This window comes from Protopterus annectens, chromosome 6.part1, assembly GCF_019279795.1.
Source record: "Protopterus annectens isolate FY-2018-M chromosome 6.part1, PAN1.0, whole genome shotgun sequence".
NCBI classification, from domain to species: domain Eukaryota; kingdom Metazoa; phylum Chordata; order Ceratodontiformes; family Protopteridae; genus Protopterus; species Protopterus annectens.
In genome coordinates, this window is record NC_056738.1 from 442,052,727 (window position 1) to 442,074,284 (window position 21,558).

The following is a 21,558-nucleotide window of genomic DNA, read 5'->3' on the forward strand; positions in this document are numbered from 1 at the left end:
CAGTTTCCAAAATCACGTGTTGTGTTTGTGAACTGACCGACCAAGAAGTGATGTTACTGTACAGTAAAAATCAGTCTGTCATGCCTTACTGTTGAGTTATAAATCAACTACAAAAAGATGCCCCATCTTCTTGTGCCATATTGACAAATTAAGCAGCTAATTGTTTGCAACCAATCATCATCCTTCTCAGTAATTCTGCCATGGGCTGATGATAAAGGATTGCACAGGCAAGCAGCTTCACGTAGCAGCTTGAGATGTATTCTGTTTTGAGTCACTGATTAATCCCATCCCCAGAAGTATTCACACTTGACCTTCATTTCCCATGTGCTGATAACTACTAACTACTAAGCAGTCTTATTTAAGTTTCACCAAAGTGGTAACAAGATCTATTCCTGCAAGTGTAGTAGGTAGTCAGTAGTCACAGATCCCCCCAACCAGCCTTCTAGCATCCAGGTCACTTGCAGTGTGGAGGCGAAGACGCTGCCATTGTGTCATTTTCAGCAGATCATGTTACAGATTAATCCCATGCTCTCACTTAATCAGAATTTTAACACTTTAATGGTGGTTATGTGCTAGATACTCAGTTGTTGTTGTCTTTCGGCTTTTCCCGGTTAGGGGTCGCTACAGCGGAACTCCGGTCTGCTAATGATTGGCAGTAGATTTTCATGGTACCGAGTTTCCAGCTGACGCCCATCCTTCAACGAAGGCACGCCCATTTTCACATGTCTTTCAGAATGCGACTTGACCCGCGGAGAGGACATGCAGACGACACATAAGGCACTCCCCGCACACTAGCTGAGAATCGAACGGGAGAACCTCTTGCTGTGAGGCAACAAGTGCTAGATACTCAGTGCTAGTTATTAAATAACAAGCAGCCACTGTATTTACTAAGAGATCAATAAAGAAGAAAACAACAAGTCAGGAATAATATATATAAATGTGTTTATACAAAAATCTGCACAGAAACAAAACAGTGCTCTATAAGATATTTTGTTATCTTAATTGGCATTGCATGACTCTATTTGAAAGTTGACATGGTTAATAAAGTTGTTCTTTAGTGTAAAATTGTTATGCTGGTAGTATTTATAATTTATAACCTTATAGTTGCCTCTAAATGTATATCCATTGTCTTATATCTTTGTATGTGTTTACAGATTCCGGTATTCAGAAGACGATGTGGTTGGCTACATTGTACAGCTTCTTCAGGGCCTGGATTATTTGCACAGCCGAAGAATAGTTCATTTGGATATAAAACCTGATAATTTAATTGTATCCTACATGAATGTTCTTAAGATCATTGATTTTGGAAGTGCACAGACATTTAACCCTCTTGTGCCACGGAAGTTAGGACGGCGTATTGGTACCCTGGAGTATATGTGTAAGTAGCACATCTCTTGGTTATGGGAATATATGTAGTACACTAGTGTAGAATGAGGGACCAGGTATAATGGAAATTAGTAGAGCATTTTAAATATGTACATCTGTGTTAAGGAAAGAGAGGAGCAACAACCACATTATAAAATGTCCTACTTGTTATAAATCACCATTATAATTAAATGAGAACTTGTTTTAAGGGCCTCTGTAGTTCCCCCTCCCCCGCAACACTATAGCATGTAAGAGGTGAAGTAAGCAGACAGTTTAAATTCTCCCCTAAAATCAGAACTAACGGAGATGTACCTGAGAAACATTTTAATTTACATGATTTCATGGGTGCTTGTTCAATGATAGCTGCATGTTCACAATGTAAATAAGGTTTTAAAACTACTTTTTGGAATGGCTTTGAGTTTTACTTATTAGTGGCGAAGATGTCAAATAGAGGATCTTTTTGATTGTTTCAATAACCACAGGAGTAGATCACATATATGTTATTCATAACTGCCATGCAGTGGGTAAATAATTGGACAATTGCTGTTGAATGAATTTGGGCAGCTACAATATTCTCATGTACTGATAAAAGTTATGAAAATAATCTATTCACATAGAATGAGAAACATCAAATATCTGCATTTCTCCACGTTACAGCAAACATGGACCAAGTCATATAATGTAGTAGGTTAGATAATAGGAACAAGGGGGGGCTGTGCACCCTGTGCAGGAAAACAGACAAAAAAAAAAACAGGTAAGTGGTACTGTAGGAAATTATCGTTTTTCATCAGAATATTTTGTTTTGATCCAGTACAACTAATATCTTAGCAGACTGAAAAACTGTAATTGCTGGAGCTGTCCCAAATTTACAGGCAAATATACTTTGCTTTATTTTAAACTTTAGAATATGTCCAAAGTTTCTTCATAGCATGGAGTTGTGTCTTTGACAGTTATATTTCAGATTAGTCTCATACTTTTCTCCCTTCCTGATATAAAAGAGCCTTCTGATCTATGAATACAGCAGATAATTTTTGTAACATTTGAATATAAGGATGACACCATGTAATGATAAATTTAAACAGACCAAACATTTTAAAATTCTTAGTAATAATATAATTACAAGTGAACATGCAATGGTACACAACTTCTAAAAAAATAGTAATAAAAATTTTGTGCAGTGCAATTAGTTAGAATTTTTTTTAAAAGTGGCACATTTGATGTGGTTTACGGTGCTCAAAAAATGGCAAAAAGTGTTCTATGCATTTCTGATGTATGAACTTAGCTATAATAAGCTTGTGCTACACGGAGCTTGTTGATTATGCTCCAGAATCATCCGAAAGATATCCCAGTTATACAGTGTGGCAGCATGAGACCCAAACCTTTCTAGTGCATGGACCATGGTGATTACTTTTCGATATTTTGAAAAAAGCAAATCAGTTAAGCACTATCAGCCCGACCTTAACAAATATTAAGCACCCTTTGCTTAACTTGTTAAGATCAGGTCTCATACTAGGCAGTCAAATGTGCCAGTACTGACCAGCAAAGACAGTAACAGAGTATAAAAAAAGGTTTATATCTACCTGTTGTCCTTACTGGTAATGTGTCCCCGACTTCCTATAATAAACTTAGAATGTAACTAGAATAACAGCGATGTGTGTTCACTTCCTGGGCAGTACTTTTTGTCACATTTACTGGCATTCTTCTTTAAGAACTCACAGCATTCTTTTTTAAGACTGGCATCACTTTCTGCACGCAATTTTAAGCAATCCTAGGAATTGTAAGTATTATTCACAGCTTTTACATTCATTGCTGAATATAGTAGTGTGTGTGTCGATCCCATCCTTCCTTTCACTGCTGAATATAGCAGTGTATGTCAATCACATTTTAAACCATCCTTAAGTGTTGCTCATTGCTGAATATAGTAGTGTGTGTTGATCCCTTCCTTTAAGCCTGAATATAATAGTGTATTTCGATCGCATTTTAAACAATCCTTAAGTGTTATTCACTCACTGCTTTGCTGTTCATTATGTGTCAATCGCATTTTAAACAATCCTTAAATCTTGTTCACTGCTGAATATAGTAGTGTGTGTCAATCCCTTCCTTTAAGGATGAATATAGTAAGTAGTGTATGTCAATCGCATTTTAAACAATCCTTAAGTGTTGTTCATTGATGAATATAGTAGTGTGTGCCAACCCCTTCCTTTAAGGCGGAATATAATAGTGTCATTCGCATTTTAAACAATCCTTAAGTGTTATTCATTACTGAATATAGCAGTGTGTGTCGATCTCATCCTTTAAGGCTGAATATAGTAGTGTGTGCCGATCAAATTTTAAACAATTCTTAAGTGTTATTCACTCACTGCTTTGCTGTTCATTGTGTGTGTGTGTGTGTGTGTGTGTGTGTGTGTGTGTGTGTGTGTGTGTGTGTGTGTGTGTGTGTGTGTGTGTGTGTGTGTGTGTGTGTGTGTGTGTGTGTGTGTGTGTGTGTGTGTGTGTGTGTGTGTGTGTGTGTAAAATGCCCCAGGTAGGGATACTGGTAGTTAGAGTTACAAGAATCTGAATTCTGTACCTCTACCACCACTTGTGATTCAAGAAGTTGAGACCATAGCTCTCAACTGTTCAGATTTTCAGAGAATGTCTGGAATTTTTGGCTCATACTTTTGGTCTGTTCCTCTTAAAATTTTTGGTTTTCTGGCAAATCAGTGAGGACTGAATTCACTAAATAATGACAGCCATTTAAGTTTCAGTCTTCCTATCTTTTGGGAAACACATGGCAGCACAAAACATTTTATTCTATCAACTTTCTAAGATTATGCAAGCACTGCTTAAAATATGTCCCTGGTTTTGAGCCTTTGCCCCCCCCCCCCCCCCATAATTTTTGGCTTTTTCCAGATTTCTTGTGCTGCAGAGTTAAGAGATATAGCTGAGTGTCAAGTGCATTTTACAAGGAGCTGAGAGCTTCAGGGGAAGAGAAGTTTAGTGCTGCCTTAGCCAAGTCTGTTTTCAACGTGCAAATGTTTAGCAAATTATTAAAAGCATTGTTAGTAGCACAACAGGTAGTATACTTATTTTTGATGCAACAGGCTGTGGGTTCTACTCCCACAGTATGTAGATGGATTGCTGATACTGTATGTGTTGTACTTTAAAAGGGGTGGATGCTACAGTCCTAGGAATGCCCTCGTTTGGAGGAGATACCTACTAACTATGAACCTGTTATCAGTTTACCATCCATTCCCTTTCTGGACTGTTGACAGTAATGGCAGGGTGAGTGTAAACATACCAGACTGTGCTACATTATTTTTCTGACAGCATTCACTAAATGCTTTATGGCTTTGAAAGCTAGTAAAACCCTTAGCATTTTTTTCTGTCACTAGTAGGCCATGAAGTAGATAAATCTCCATGCACAACAAAGTATTATGACCAGGTGTCCAATCATAACCTTTAATTATGTATTCTCAACATGAATGCCAAGATTCACCTCTTGAGCTTCATTCTTGAGGTGAATTTCTTGGTGTCTGTGTCTTGAAAACATAATATGCAGGTTATGATCAGCAACCTAATATAATTGACTATATTGTGCACATTTTAAAGCTGTTATGACTGGATCTTTTGCTCCAGTACAAGTGGCAGCCACCACAGAATAACGTGAGAAACATGTTAACAGCTTTGATAGTTGTAATACACTTTATGCTGCTACACAAGAAAAAAATGGGACAACCTGAAGTGCCTAGCTAGTTTTAAAGCTAATAACTGTCTGTGTAACAGTACTAGGTGTTGATACAACTTTCAAGACTATCACACACTTCATGTTCCAACACTTTATTTTCTGTAGTTAGTAGTAAATCAAGACACCTAAAGCTCCATGTACTACAAATAAATTTAATCAGCTCTGCAAAGCATACAGCAACACAGACATTAAAACTAAGGATTTGAATTTCTCTCAACATATAAATAAAACGTTTTGGAGGTGCATATTTATTTCCAAACATTTACCACATCTCTGGAATAAATTACCCTTACATATTAGAGCATGTGGCACCCTCACATTTTTCAAGATGAGCATTAATGATTGGATGGGATTCCACAAATGTGTTCTTGGCCTGACCTGCTTTGCCCTTCTAAAAGCTGGGGGTACATCATGAAGGTGGGTGTCAGAAAGGCGCAATTGATCTCACAATTTGCTTGCCTTCTAATTCCTATGATCTTATGTTCAAATTTCTCTGATCATAATTATTTGATATCCTTTCTTGTCACAGATGTTAAAATGTCCTTCTTGGGCTTCACTTCACCTTTGCTGTCAAGCTGAATTTCTTAACATAGAGGACTATGATAGAACTTCAAATCTTAACTAATTTATTATGCATTTGAAAACTGGATGCCAAGAAAATTCACCTCTAGAGTTTTCCTCAATTTGTGAGATGCAATCATAATTCTTTGTAGTACTTGGAAATATATCTGTTCCATGTACTACCAGTTACAGAAAAAAATGTAGAAGCTCGGTGTTTTTACCAGCGTTCAAAGCCAGTAAAACAATTAGCACTACCAAACAGACAGCAGGCAGAAATGAGGTGTCCCTCTGAAGAGTGAAAGACTTTAAAATCTGTCAGGCGCTTTGTTCTGGCACACTGTTTTTTATAAGCAAGAGCAAAGTATCTAACAGTTTGTAAAGCTGTTTTACCTTCAACCTCTGTTAGACCCAATTGTAATAGCTCTTGGTAAGTATTTTCTTACACTAGAAAGGTGCTTAACAATCTTGTCTTTTTCTTATTGTTGGAGTGTAATTGTAGCATTCTATGTATTACATCCATATCTCGAACGCATAACAAGTTGGTTATAAGCAGAGACACAATCATAATCCTCTATGTTATCGCAAGGTTCATGTGTCAGAACCTTATTATCTAGGCTTCAACTGCCACAAACAGCAACCATCCTAGAACTACTGGAATAAATCAGTCTTCTGATAGCTTCAAAAGTCGTAGCACTCTTTGCACTGAGACAATTAGACTCACTCTGAAACTCATACATGCACACACACACGCACACAGCTTGATGAGAAATGCATTACACTTCTGGCCATTGTCTGCATGGTAGAGTTAAGTGTGCTGCTGTTTGCAAAGATGTAAAAAGCGTCATACCCTGTAGCAGATAAATCTCCCCATGGATTACATAGAATTTTGACCAGATTACAGATCATAACTCCAGATGTTCATCATTAGATTACTGCTGCAGTAGCCTAGGTTATATGAGACATACCCTGCCAAGGGTCAGGTATCCAGCCAGTATCCAAAGCTCTGTGGTGACTAGCATGAATCCATATATCCAAAGAGGCACAAGACTATGCTGGTATAAAAGTAAATGTACGGGCACCAAAACTCAGAACTTTTTTGCCATTGAAGCTAAAAGTAAGACTCACTCTTCATTACATCTTCAGTGTTTAGCATCTGGTAGTGTTGAAAAATTAGGTATGTAAGTACCCTATTGAGGACTTTCCCTCCTCTTTTTCTGAGAAAAGTGTTTTATTTATGTCTTATGTCTGAGAGAAAGAGAGGTGTTTGTGCGGACATCAATATACGTTATAGAGACTCCCACATACATGTTTTCTGTTTAGAAAAGGAGCACAATGTTTGGTCATGTGCCATTTGTTTATTGTTCAAACCAAAAACCCTTAGGAGCTGGCTTATTTCCCTCCCACTGTTTATCAAGAAGTAAAAGTCAGATTTGCTAGAGTGTGGTGCTGGTACCTCAGATGTCCCCCCATCTGGTTGTCAATAAAATGAAAGTATTTACAGAGCATACTTCAGTGCTGTTTTAGACATCTTCTCTTTCCTGGCCCTTGTCAGATTACTCTGCTATTGCCATCTGGAGCACTTAAACCATTCGATGACAGATTCGGACCCTAGAGGTTGGTTTAGACTGTGCTTCCCATTTCCCTTCTCCTGAAAACTGGGATTCAAAATCTGAAGGAGATATTTCTTCAGATTCCCCTGTGAAGGAATTGTACTTCTCTGATATGATAAGAAAGATGAAGGACTTATTTAAATGGGAGCATAAGGAGATCTCTGAAAGTCAGTAGAGGTACTATGACCTGCTGCAGGTAGAGACCCCCCAAGCAGTTGCTATACTTCCAGTTACTGCAGCATTTGAGGTTGCTTTTAATGCAGACAGAACTTCTACTGATAGCCAACCTTCTGCTCCTAGGAAGTCAGATAAACTAAATGAAGTTCCTCAGTCTTATATGAATCTCTTCCACAACCCCAGAGCTGACCCTTCACTAATTTCTTTATCAAAACTGTAAATGCCTGACTGCTCATAGTACAGTTCCCTCTTTCAACAATGGCAGAGCATTTGACAGATTCAGGAAAAAGGTTTATACCTCTTCAGCGTTACAATTTAGAGCTGTCACTTGTCAAGCTAATTTATCCAAATTCCTTTTGGCATCTTTTGCTGACATGAAAAAAAGCTATCGTTGACATACCTATTGCTGAATTTAATCCTCTTTGCTTTCTTTGCTTCCCTAAGTCATTCAGGTTAACAAGCATTCCTTGAGATGTTCATATAATGCTGCTGATGCAGTGCCTAGGGCTACAGCAGCTAGAAAAGTGATGTGTGGGTTTGGGTTTACCTTCATTATGTTGAAAGTGATTTGTGCGATCGCACTATTGTGTGACTTTAAATCATGAAATTCAACATGTTTCCGAATCAAAATGTCGAAACTGGTTTCCTGGAAAACCATATTCGACCATTTTCGAACTGTACCACAACAGTGAAAGTTGAGACATTTCTGAATGTCTCCAAACATCGTTATGCGGGGGGGCTGCTCCCCCCACAGCCCCCTACTACTTTAATATACAAACTCCAAGATCGCACTACAGTGAGGGAAAGGGTGCATTTCCCATTACACGCTATAGTATAATCTGCACCTGGAATGCCAAATTCAAATGAGCGAATGGGACATGAATGAATGGACATGAGGAGGATTTCCCATTCCTTGGGCAGGAACCAGAGGAATTGGTAGGTGACCTAGGTGCATCTAATTCTTTATCGATTATAAAAAACTGTACTGGGGATTTTAGCATATATACAATTTTAGCAGTTATAATATACCTCAAGCCCATGCAGACTTGTTTAGTAAAGGCCTGATATTTATACCTGTGAGAAGAGCTGATGTGTCTAAATCTTTAATAGACTTGAAATTATATGTGAGAAAGCTGAACTTGTCTGTTTATTTTAACAGCAGTTATTCAGTACCAACAAATTTACACATCCCCAGTACCTTCAACCCTGACCTGCATCCTATGTTAAAAACCTTTGAGGATGCATGTGAACTGGATTTAAGACATTTGCTTCAAAATAACACCCTCCGTATTTCCTTTAACTTAACATCTGAGCAATGTAATCTAATGGATGATATTAAAAAATCAGGCTCGCATCGATTTATGCAGCCTGATAAAGGAGGCGGTATCATTATCATGGACCAGGTGGACTATAACCAATGCATGCCCCAACTGTTATATGAAGAGCCTTATGTTGAGGCATCCCTGAACGAGATCAGTACTTCATATAATAGAGTAGATTGTTTTTATATGATATGTTAACCCAAGGTCAGCTGACTGTGGAGCACTATAATTATCTTTGTAATACAGCTCCTAAGTTGGCCACAATTTTTGGTGTGCCAAAACTACATAAAGACTTATATAACCCCCCCCTTGACCCATTGTTGATGGTACATCCTCAAAGACGTACTATATAGCAAAATTTATTGATGAGCAGCTAAATCATTACTTGGTTCCTGTTAAACATTTTTGCTGGGATTCTTGGGATTTTTTTGGTGAAATGTAATGACTTACAACAATTCAAAGAAGGATTATTTCTGACAATTGATGTAAAAGACTTATTTACTTGCATCCCCCATATTATTGGAATAAAATGGTTTACTGAATATTTCACTGACAATGTACATGTTGAACAGGATAAGATAAATACAGTTTCCCATTTACTTGAAATGGTTTTACATAACTTTTTGTATTATGATGGACAGTATTTTAAACAAGTAACAGGTGTGGCCATGGGCTCACCTTGTGGGCCATTATAAGCAAATGTGGTTATGTTAGTATGGGAATTATGTTATTTATTTAACAGTGACTTTTTCAAGTATGTTAGGATGTATGTTCATTGTTTAGATTATTTGTTTATTGCTTGGGATGGTCCTGTTGATTTAATACCAGATTTTGTACGATCTTTAAATACTACAACTGAGTTTTTGAAGTTTGCATACCAGTTAGGGCTGAACTCTATATCTTACTTGGATGTAGAATTAACAAGATGAGAGGCTGGTTTAAAAGGTTATGTTTTTAGAAAAAAACATATTCAAATAAAGACTTGCACTTTACAAGTAACCACCCATACCATGTCGAAAAAGCTGTTATAAAGTGACAGATGGTACGGGCCACCAGAATAGTAACTGATATGCTTGACTTCTTAAATGAAATACACCTTATAGGCAACATGTTTGTGAATAGGGATTACCTGATATAGATGGTTAACAATATAAAATGTGAGATCATTAAGAAGAGACTATCAGGCCAGTTCATTCCCTTATTACAAAACCATCATGCCAGGGTATTTGGTGAAGCCTATGGAGAAGTTTCTTCTTCTACAAATGGTACCCAAAATGAAACTGTAGGAATAATGGCGTCAGGCAATAGGGTGACACCTTTTTCACAACGAGAAAGTGGTGTGCAACAAGCAAAAAAAAAAAAATACAAACAGTGCATTTATTTCTATATTTAATGCCAATAGTAAAAATATAATGGATATTATTAATAAAAATTGGGCATTTATTAGAACAGATAAACAGCTAATGGAAAAAAATTGGTAATATATGATTTTGTATTTAAACGGGATATCAGCCTTAAAGACTGGTGTGACAGTTTATCCCTTTTATATATACAATCAGTGCAGAAAATGACAAAGTGTGAAATGTGTTCACAATGCAGGTTTATTTTGGAATGCAACCAGGTGCACTTGGGTTCTAAGTGTATTATGGTTTCTGGTCGCTTTTCTTGCCAAACAACAGGACTGGTTTATGCTGCAAAATGCAGCTATTGTCCTGCATATTATGTGGGAAAGACTGAGCGAAAATTTAAACAACAGGTGTATGAACACATTTATGATATGCATACACATAAAGAGACCGGTGCTTTAGTAAAACACTTAAAGGAATTCCCAAGTCATAGCTTTAAATTTGTCATACTGGAACAGTTGCAAAAAAAAAAAAAAAACCAAGGGGGATCATGGGGTATTTTTTAGAACATAGAGAGTTGTGGTGGTTTTTACACTTGAATGCATCTACTTATCCAATGTTAAATGATGCAGTGTGCATCTCTTGTGAGTTAAAATTAAAAACCTTTGATAGATAGTTATATATATAAACTATATAAATGTTTTTAAAAATGCATTATTAAAAGTATTTTATTTTAATATGTTGTTTTAAAATGTTATGTCTTTAAGACTTAACTGGTTGGGCTGGGCTATAAAAGAGTTTGTCATATGATTTCTTGAATGTCTGAAGAAGGCTGATATTTTCTAGCTGAAAGCGCTTATGGAATAAAGTTTTAAATCTGATTTAAAAAGTGTGTTTCTCGTAAATTCTGCCTTCTGGATTATTACTATTTTCTCAGTTTTTGATCTTTGTTTATTGCAAATGAGTGAATGTGCCAGTGTGCATTCGCTCATTGGAATTCGCAACATTTGCAGTCGACATTGCCCAAAACTTGAAGTTGTACTTTCGCACTTTGGTGCATCGTACAACTTACTTTCAACGTAATGAAGGTGAACCGTGAGTTTGCATAGTAAAAGTTACCTGAAGATGTCAAATCAGTCATTCTTAATAATGCCTGGATTAAGAGGTGTTATTTGGCATTTTATCTGCTGAAGTTCTAAAGAGGTTTAATGAAAAGTAATAACTGAATCAAGGTGTAAGGCAACATTTTCAAATACCTATACCAAAATATAGCAGAAATTTCCCCTCCATTCCAGGTCCTTTTATCGAAAACCATTCAAACAGACACAACAAAGGTCAGGAAAGCAATCTTTCAAGAAACAACAGCAGGACATTTCCAAGAAAATGTATTTATTTATTTATTTTATTTTACATTTGTTTACCGGGGAGGGCCAACTGGACAGAGCTGTCTGTTTTCAGTGGAGGCCCGGAGAGAAAAGCTCCAGAAACAATTACTAACATACTATACATAAGATATTTACATGAGCATTGTGGTTTACTCATACAGTTATAAAATATAGTGGATAACATATGATTACATAAGATATTTACATAAGCATAGTGGTTTAGACCTACAATTAAAAGTATAGCAGATAGTAACAGAGAGGAGTCAGTCCCAAGCTTAGTCAAAGAAAAATGTCTGACTATGGCACACCTTCTTTTCCATCCCTTCCCCACTCTGGCAATCCTCTGAACATTTCAAAGAATCTTTCTTTGTATCTTTCTGTGTGGCACCAGATTACAGGATTTTCTTTGGTACTAGGACTTATTCAGAATGGGTACAGATGGTAATGGGATTCTCTTTTCCCAATCCTTGGAATTCCATTCCATCCTCAAAATCAAATACACCTGTCTTCTCCCATCATTATCCACATGCTTCCCCAGGGTATAACAGAACTTTATCAGAAAATCAAACACGAAAAGGATTTTATTCAAGGACATTCCTGCTACACAAGAAACAAGGAACCTGGAGACATATTTTGGATCTGTCTTTTCAAGATCTTATTGTCAAGGTTCAAAAATGCTTAATCTGCATTCTTTATTCTTATCCCTGTACTAAGTTTCATTTTTTTTTAGTAACCCTAAATCTAAAAATGCTTACCACTATGTATCTATTCGACAAAATGTTGGATACTTTTTATAGATTTTCTTTTACTGGTTCACATTTTCAGTTCACTTCTTTGCCTTTTGGGTTGTCCACTGCACCAGAGGTATTTACAAAGTGTCTAACATGAGTGATTGTTTTTTTTCAGATTGTAAGGCATCCATCTTTTCCTTACTTGGATGATTTTCTTATTTTTGCAGATTCTACTCAAAGTTGTCTGGAGTTTATCTACGTTGTCAGAAATCTTTTCATAACCTGGGTTTCCAGCCCAGTTTAGAAAAGTCCTTTTTCATTTCTTCACACAGAATAACTTTCTAGGATGCCTGTTAGACACCTCTCAAATGATGATATCCTTGCCTCAGGAGAAACAAAAAGCAGTTCCTTCAGTCAGCTCTTAAAATGCTGACATCAGCAAAATAATTCTTCTGAATACTAGGATATATGGCTTCTAAATTTCTTACGATTCCCCTAGCCAGATTACAGATGAAGAAAATTCAGTTGTTTATCAAATCGGTTTGGATCCAGCACCAACACCCTAGCTCTTTCCAGATTCCTGTACTGAATTCTGTTAGAAAGGAACTTCACTAGTGGATACACTAATTGAGCCTGAATTCCAGTCTTCCAGTCTCTCTTCATGGATACCTCAGACTTTGCCTGAGTGTATCCAAGGGAGTTAAAGTACAGGAGCTTTTGGACCATCATTTCAAAAGAAAACACATAAATATCAAAGAAATTTGTAAATGCCCTCAAATCTCTGAACCATTTGCAGACTCCATGACTTCTTATGGTAATCACTGAGAACACAGCAGCTAATGTGTGGTACATAAACAAATAAGGGGGAACCAGATCATACTCTCTATGGAGACTAACCACGACAGTTTGGAAATTTGCAGTACAGCAGAACCTATCCATCCATGCTACTTACAGAGCAGAATATTGAGGAAGACTCTCTGAACAGAACTTGGACAGACCCCCATGAATGGATGTTACACACAAGGGGTCTTTCAAGAGCTTATCCACCTCTGAGGAACTCCCCATGCAGATCCAGTTGCTTCCATTCAAAACAGTTGAAAAGATTCTGCTCCTGGATTCCTAGTAGAAAGGCATGAAAGGTAGATACTTTCTCTTTCCAATTGCTAGGAATGTTCCTTCATGCCTTGCCCACTTTCCTCTGATAACTAGGTTTCTTTTACCGATCCAAAAGGACTCTCCCATAATAATACTGGTAACTGCCTTTTGGCCGAAACAACAATCATTCTCTCTTCTCATGAAAATGGTTTACTTCAAACTTCTCTATGGACAGAATTACTCTTACAGGACAAGGGGTCTCTAATTCACCCCACCCTAGAAATTCTTCATCAGACAGCCTGGATGGTATAATTTGAATTCCTTTCATTCATGTATTTTCTGAGGACATGGTGCAAGTATTAAAGGAAGCTAACAAACCATTATTATTTGTCTAAAAAGGACGTTTCTGTCTGTGTGATAGTTATGACAGAATAGGGTCTGTTGAGGTACTCTATGTAAGAGAGAGGTAACTTCTCAATAGTCTGTATGATACCAAGAAAAGAGACAAAGCTTTGAGTTGGTCTACATAATTTCTATGATTTGGGCACTTGATGTTTTTAGTGAGAAAGCATTGTTGTCATTGTATTTATGACAAGCATTCAAAAAAGTGCATACCAAAAGGGGTGTTATACTCAATGATCAGTCTAGTGAGTGTCAAATACATTAGAACACTGATGCCCCTCGATCTGAACACCATACCTTTAATATAAGCTGTGCAATGAAAAGGGACTTTCTTGCAACAGTGGATATGTACTGATCAATGCACAGTTCATTGATGACATAGGTTCCCAAGATCTCTAACTACAGGATCAATTTTCAGGGAAGTGTTGTCATTGTGATGGTTGCAAGGGGAGTCATGCTTGCTAAAGGGTACAATTATACATTTCTTGGCGTTTAATTTAAGTACATGGTTTTGACACCAGCTATTTGTTTGAGACAGGCCTTCTTCTAGGACCTCGGTGTCCCCTGAGGAGTTTAAGATGGCTTGATAAACCACAAACCCTTAACATTAGCTTTGACCTCTGAGAAATAAGTGCCAAACAGGAGTGATCCAAAGACTGAACCTTGTGGCACTGTGCTTGTGACAGGTGTTTTGGAGTTGGTAGATCCACCAACCCGTAATTCCTGGGTTCTCTTTATAAGACAGTTTGCTACCCAATGAGTTACAAAGGGGAGAAATTTTAGTTGGGAGAGTGTCTCTACAATGCCTGGGTGTAGGATGGTGAAAAAATACCTTTGCAAGGTCCAAATAGGCAGTGTGTACTTATTTACCCTCATTCATTCCCTCAGTGAATTTTTCAGAGAAGTAGACCAGATGAATTTTGCAGGACCTGTCCTTGACAAATCCGATATGAATTACGTTGAGAGTCTGTAGGTTAACTATAGCCCTAGTTATTAACTCCATAATGATCCTTTCCATAGCCTAACAGATGAGGTTGATCAGGCAAGCTGCCCTTGTGGGCCATTTTAACCCTAGCCGATTTCGCTTTTTAGGCTCAAAATAACCTATCCCATTTGGTTAGGGATTGGTCTTACCAGTCAAATGGTCGATAATTATATATTACCTATAATAAGAATAAGTGGGATCATAGCATAGATAATTTAATGGACCCATGCATAATATAAAGCATTAGAAGCTGCCTGTGTCCATTAGTAGTATATGGGGCAGTCCTGGGGTAAATGTTCTGTTTCCCATCCATATATCTAAGTTGCACTTAAAAATGGACAGGTATGAACTTTAGTTATGTGGATGGGGAGTCTATTTCTCTCCAAACAGTTCTGCTGATGTTGCAGAAGAGGATTAAATACCTAAACCAAGTATTTCTGATGCCATTTGATTTGCTGAGGTGCAGTAAAACCATGGGTCAGTGGATGCCTTGTATGCCAGACACAGGTTACCTCTTAGCAGTCTGTAAGATACCAAGTATTTGACAGGGCTTTGAGTTGAGTACATATTGTTTAGGCCTTGTATCCTTTTAGTAAGGTATCACTGTGGGTGTTCCAGTTGTTACATGCTTGAGGACATATAAGTCTTCCCAGTTAATGGACAGATAGTTTAAGTCTCCCAGGAGACTCCCAGGAGAATGGGATTTGGCTTAATACATAGAAACTGATTAGGTAGGAAGCATGGGCCAAGGGGAGGTCCTGTAATTAACTATGATGTGACAAGGGTTTTTATAGTAAGTTGTTTGTGGGCAAGTTCTGGGTAGTGATCTTGTCTAATGAGTCTGGAGGTCATATCTTTTTAAAGAACACAGTGGTGCAGTGGTTAATGTTGTTGCCTCACAGCAAGAGGTTCTCGGGTTGATTCTCAGCTGGGGTGCCTTCTGTGCGGAATCTGGATGTCCTCCCTGCATTTGTATGGGCTTCCTCCGTTGCTGCCATGTTACAGAGACATGTGTCTGGAGCGTTTCTACCCGGCCTCTGCTGAAAATTGTCTCATTCCAAGTTGGACATTCCCGGTAAACAAACGTTAAATAAATAAATAAATAAATAAATAAATAATGATAGAGAGACACCTTCACATTTAGTGTCTTAGGCCAATGGAGTAGGCCTGTATGAGTGGTAGGCATTGAAGCACTGCACTGATGGAGTGCTTTGCTGTTCTTGAAGCAGGTTTCTGTGATGATACATATATCAGCATTTTCCAGGATAAGTAGAGCTTGTTAAGGCACCTAACTGTGAGCATCAGCAACTTAATGTTGTTCAAATTCTGTTTAGTTATGTTGGAAGCTTAAAATACTGCACTGCTTAAAAAGGCATTATGGGAGCGGACATAGTCTCTTACATGTAATAGATTTTGTTTCGTGATCTGTTTGGCAAAAACTCTGTACCCATGAACTACCACATAGGCAGCAATCTTCTTAACACCGAATGCGTGATATGAGACCTTGGGACCCAGGTGGACAGTAGTCTCTCCTTTGATAGTCGCATCGCCACAGTAGTCAGGAAGTCCTTCTACGTGGCATACCTCCTCATAAAACGGTTCTCATCCAGGAAAAAAGAGGTCATTGTTCCCCTCTACTCGTCACTCATTAGACCCATTATAGAGTACAATGCCCCTTTTGGAATGGACCTCACAAGACATCTGCAGCAGCTGGAAAGGCCACATAAGTACCTCACAAAGAGGATTACTGGCCTCAAACAAATGCCCTACACTGACTGCCTCAAAAAACTCCAGCTTTACTCCGTAGCATATCGCCTACTCCGAGGTGATCTCTGCCTAACATATGAAGCTATGTCAAACCCAGAGCTGTTGGACATGCTACACCTAAAGAAGTCCCAATCCCTCCAAGCTATATGCTCTAGGGACCTAAACCTTGTCACCACAATAAACAGGACACACTGGAGGGATAGATTCCTGTCCCAGAGACTTCCTATACTCTGGAACAAGCTACCCATCTATGTCAAGCAAAGTTCTTCATTAACACTCTTCAAGAAAAATCTTGATGAGTGGATGGGAAATAGGAAATTCACCCCGGGGATCACTTCTGTGTCTGCTGGACAGTGGTACAGGAAAATAACTTTCTTTGGTGGCGTAAGCTATGGTACCTTGCTGGCTAGGCTTACATAGGCCCTTGGGCCGATAGCCTAGTACCTACCTATGAACCTATGAATAACCTGAAGGGCTTATTATGAGCTTGGTGGCAAGGGGTGAGTAGATTTCGAGATTATGTGTTGAATAAGACTATTGAGAAAAAGAGTATGTAGTTCTTGTTGTAATTGAGAGTGCATTAATGGATTTATAAAGGTCACAATGATGAGCATATGGTTTGGACAAATTAATTACATGGCAGATTTTATTTAGTATTCTTTGAAGGTCTACATATTTTGCAAGTTGCTTAGTGTAATAACTAGTCCATATTTAGTTATAGGGCTAAGAATGTGCTTGGCAGTAGCATTACAGGAATTAGGAATGAGGACACTTACCAAACTGTGTGTGAGTTTTCTGGTTTATTAGGATTTTGTTTGTAGTTAATTCAACATGCCTGTGGAATGATATTTTTATTAGTTTAAAGGGCAACGTTTTGTCCTCAAGAGCAGTTTCAAAAATCATTGTATATGTCTTTGAGAAGATATCTACAAGTTGTTGGTAAATTTCTGCTTACTAAACCAAATAAAGAGTTTTGTAAAGTCAGATTGCCGTGAATCTTCCAGGCCAGAATATATTCTAGCAGCCTTTAATGATAGGAGGTCATCTACATATAAAATCAACTTTACTATGAGTTCATTAATAAAGGACAAAAGAGAATATAGCAAAGCTTGAATTTAGAAAGCAAGTAGAAAGTTACGCCAGCTTTAGAAATGGTAGTCTCTGAACTACTGACTCCTAATCTCAGTATATTTTCAATGTAAAAATGGATAAAGGGCATTCAGCAAATACAGATTCAGAAATCTGACTTTAAGCAACCAGTCCACAATTAAATCTATCCATCCTAAACCCCTTTTTCCATTTTGTGCACTTTCCAAAAGAAAACAATATTTTTTGCAAGAATCCACATTTCTTTTTCCTGTGGAAGCAATGTTCTACCCCATATATTTCATTTTGGAGATAGCAGTACACAGATTACAAGTTCCAAGACTGCCACATCTCAAAGGCAAGAAAAAAAAGACATGTTTGTCCTAATTTCAAAACAAAAATGTTGTTTTTGTCTCTGGTTTTCAGAGAAGTAGTACTTTCTACAGCTTTGCACAGCTGATTCTTTGACTCGCTTTTCACACAATGGCACTGCTAAAGAGTTTAATTCATAAGCTGCCTTGATATGAAACAGTCTTGCTTTTCATATGGAAGCTATATCTCCTTCTTCCACAACTGTCACTTGCTCCAACAATTAATTATGCATTGTTCTGAATGCCTACTTGTTGATTTGGGTAGAAACTTTAAGTGCAAAGCAAAACAACACATAGTTTGAAGTCATATTTAGTCTTTCAGCTGTTAATATTATATTAATTTATATATTATGTTCATTTCAGGCCAATAAAGCCTGACCATAACCATAAAGGCTTAAAAAGTAAAAAAAAGTTATTCAAATTCCGAAACCATGTAGCTGAAATACTTGCTGTCCTTAAGGGGTCATTTGCATGTATCCCTTGGGCCCCATTACAGGAGGTTTAAGGTATCACACAGTGAAAACCCTAGATTGGTTGTTTTTTTTTTTTTCTTGCAGGTTTTACTTTACTGAATGGTTTGTCTGTGTGACCTTTTCCCCCTTTAGTTTTGATTTTAGTTGGGATATTTTGCAGACACCTTAATCTTTATGGACATCAGCTGGGTCTAAAGACCCTATGTTTTTTAACTATAGTCAAACTATCCACTTGTGCTGTGTTGATGAGGTCAGTAAAAAAGTCTGAAACATGCATGCGCATACCTAGTTGGGTTTGGCTTTATTGGCATGAATGTATCTATAAAGTCAACATGACTGAATCGCCTAGAGTGATATACACTGTCGAATGGCTAGCCCTGCCACGATGTTCAGTCTGTGATCCATGTTCTCCTATCTTGGGAATACTATGCACCACAGTAGCTGCCCAAAGCAGTTGGTCTGTACAACTCTTCCCCCTATAGGCACCATGTAGAGTCTGCACTGCCCATGGAGAACATGCAAACTCCAAACAGGCATTAGTTGGAGGTCAGGATCAAACCTTGTACCTTGTGCATGAGAGGCAAAGACCTTAACCATTAAGCCATCTGGTGTTCATACTTCAATGACTTTCCAATTTTAAGGCATAATTCATATCCTTGCTTATTGTTCATCTTGGGGGCTCCTACCTTATAGGGGGCAGGAAGGGGCTGATGTCATGGTGTCAACTGGCTCCCTTTGTGCCAGGGCATACTGATTTCAGATGGAATGTTTGCCAACCTTGGGAAGAGGGAGATTTTTGCTCTGGTGGTCGGGGTGACCTGGGACTTCCACAGCGTGAGGTCCCATTAATCAGGACTGCAGCAGTGAATACACTCAGAGAAAGATTTTGGACAGACAGGAAGAAGGTAAGAGGAAGAGGATGTCCAGCAAAGAGGTGGATGGATTGTGTGAAGGAAGATCTGCAACAGTCAGGCATGAGTGTTGAAGAAGGCAGGAGTGTGGCACTGAATCGAGACAGTTTACATGGTACCCCAACCGCATGTAGAAAAATATGGGAAAAAGGGGGCTGATGATGATGAATGTAACATAAAGTCTTAAAAAAAGTAAAAAGTCATGGACAGTCAGACACCATGTAGCTGAAACACTTGATTTCCTTAAGGGGTCATTTACATATATCCCTTGGGCCTCCATTACAGTAGGTGTTAGGTATCACACAGTGAAAACTCTAGCTTGCCTGGGTTTTTCTTGCAGTTTTTATGTTAAATATCTACATAGCTTGGACCAGTAAATCATGGTTACTTAGATAAAACTAGTAAGTAAATAAAGAAAATATATTTACAAATAATCACTAACACTCTTCAAGAGAAACCTTGACGAGTGGATGGGTAACAGAAAATACACCCCTGGGATCACTTCATCGGCTCTGCTTAACAGAGGCTCAGTTAATTAATCAATGGGGCAGCGAAAGCCGACACATTCTGGCTTGGCTTATAAATGCCCTCGGGCAGATAGCCTAGTACCTACCTATGAACCTATGAACCTATCAGAAATGATTAGTGAAGATTATGGCCATGCAGACACTGTAAGCCATAAATGGTGAAACTATATCAAAGAAGATAATTTAGTAGGCTAGAAATCAGGATGCTGCCTTAAAGTAAGGGAATCATTTTGTCTTCCTCAAATCACCAAATCTGATTTAACATAACAGTAATTTTGCCTTACCCATCCACAATATTACAGTTTTCCATCATCAATCTAAAGTTACATGCACTTGCAGCAAGACTGTATAAACTCTTAGTGCAGTCTCTACTAATTAGAGAGATTCCTCAAATGTCTTGTGTAAGGGATAAAGGAAATTGTTTTGTTGACTAAAATGAAGAAAACAGTTTAAGTTCATCTTTCTCATCACACCTGCTCTACTTTTGTCCCAAAAATGAACAATTAACCTATAGTAAAACATATTATCAAGACTAATTGCCACGTTGTTCCAGTGGGATATATATTATTGCTTCTTGGAGCTAGCTGTGAATTGAGCTAACTTGTTGAGGATGTTTTAGAGTTAGCAACTATATCAGTAGTTATATAAAATTTTATATTTTAAACATTTGACCATATTATCAAGTACTACCTTCTATATTATCTTAGCACATAAACAATAACAGTACCATTGCATAGTTTTTTAATAGATCTCATAGTTTGTCTGCAAAAAAAAAAAAAACGAACATTATCATTGCTTAAGATGAAGAATTGTCATAGGATACAAGTCCTGAAAAGCTGGAACAAAAATATTTAATAATTTCTCAATTTGCTACATTTGATCTGTAAGTTAATGTAGCTTTACAATGTTGCTGATTATATTTTGAGGTCAGATTTATAACATACCCATTTCCAGAGTTTGCGAGTTCTGATGTCCAAGCCAAAAATTATGTTACCTTTTATGTGAAAGGCAAATGAATGTTATAGAGGCACAGTTAGAAGTGTTGTTTACCCACATGAAGAGTTGTCCAATTTGATTCCTGGCTGACATGTCTTCTGTGCAAAGTCTGCAATGCATGCCCTCCCTGTGTCCATATGGATTTTCTCAAAGTCCTCCATTTTTCTCAATCCTCCCAAAACTTCTAGTTGTAGGTGATCCTCCAAATTGCCTGTAGGAGTGCAGCTATTGTGAATGACTATGCATCTGCATCTTTCTATGATAGCCAGCCACCTGATTCAGAATGAACTCCAAAGCCTTGCATCTGCTGGCTGACGAGTTAGACTCCAGCATTTGCACAACCCTGTAAAGGCTAAAGTGGGTTATCACACAGTGAATGGATGGGTGGATAGAAAGACAGATAAACAATAAGTTCATCCTTGCTTTCTTTAGTCACATTTGGTATAAGAAATGTGAATTTAACTTTCAGCCTTCCTTTCTTCCATCCATCAGTTCATCCATCTGTCCAATTTCTGATAAGTCCACTGTCATGATTAATAACTTAAATATTGCACCAATGGGTAGTAAACATTTTATTTTTAAATGTTATTGAGTAAGGTGATTTTTACCTTTTATGCATATGCATTTTATACCGGTGCCTTTATAATTATTTCACTTTGTTAACTCCTTTAATTTGCAATACAAGTAAAATAGTTACCCTCAGAACTTTTTAGAGGTATAC

At 37.8% G+C, this 21,558-nt stretch overlaps 1 protein-coding gene across 2 annotated transcripts in view; it reads left to right on the plus strand.

Annotated features, from left to right (window-relative positions):
* The window catches only part of SPEG (striated muscle enriched protein kinase), a 2,687,905-nt gene that overhangs the window by 2,603,427 nt on the left and 62,920 nt on the right, over window positions 1–21,558 (plus strand). For both annotated transcript variants that reach the window (XM_044075871.1, XM_044075873.1), the window contains one exon: window positions 1,155–1,378. In XM_044075871.1, the coding sequence (XP_043931806.1) occupies window positions 1,155–1,378 (224 nt within the window). The remainder of the gene's footprint in view (window positions 1–1,154; window positions 1,379–21,558) is intronic.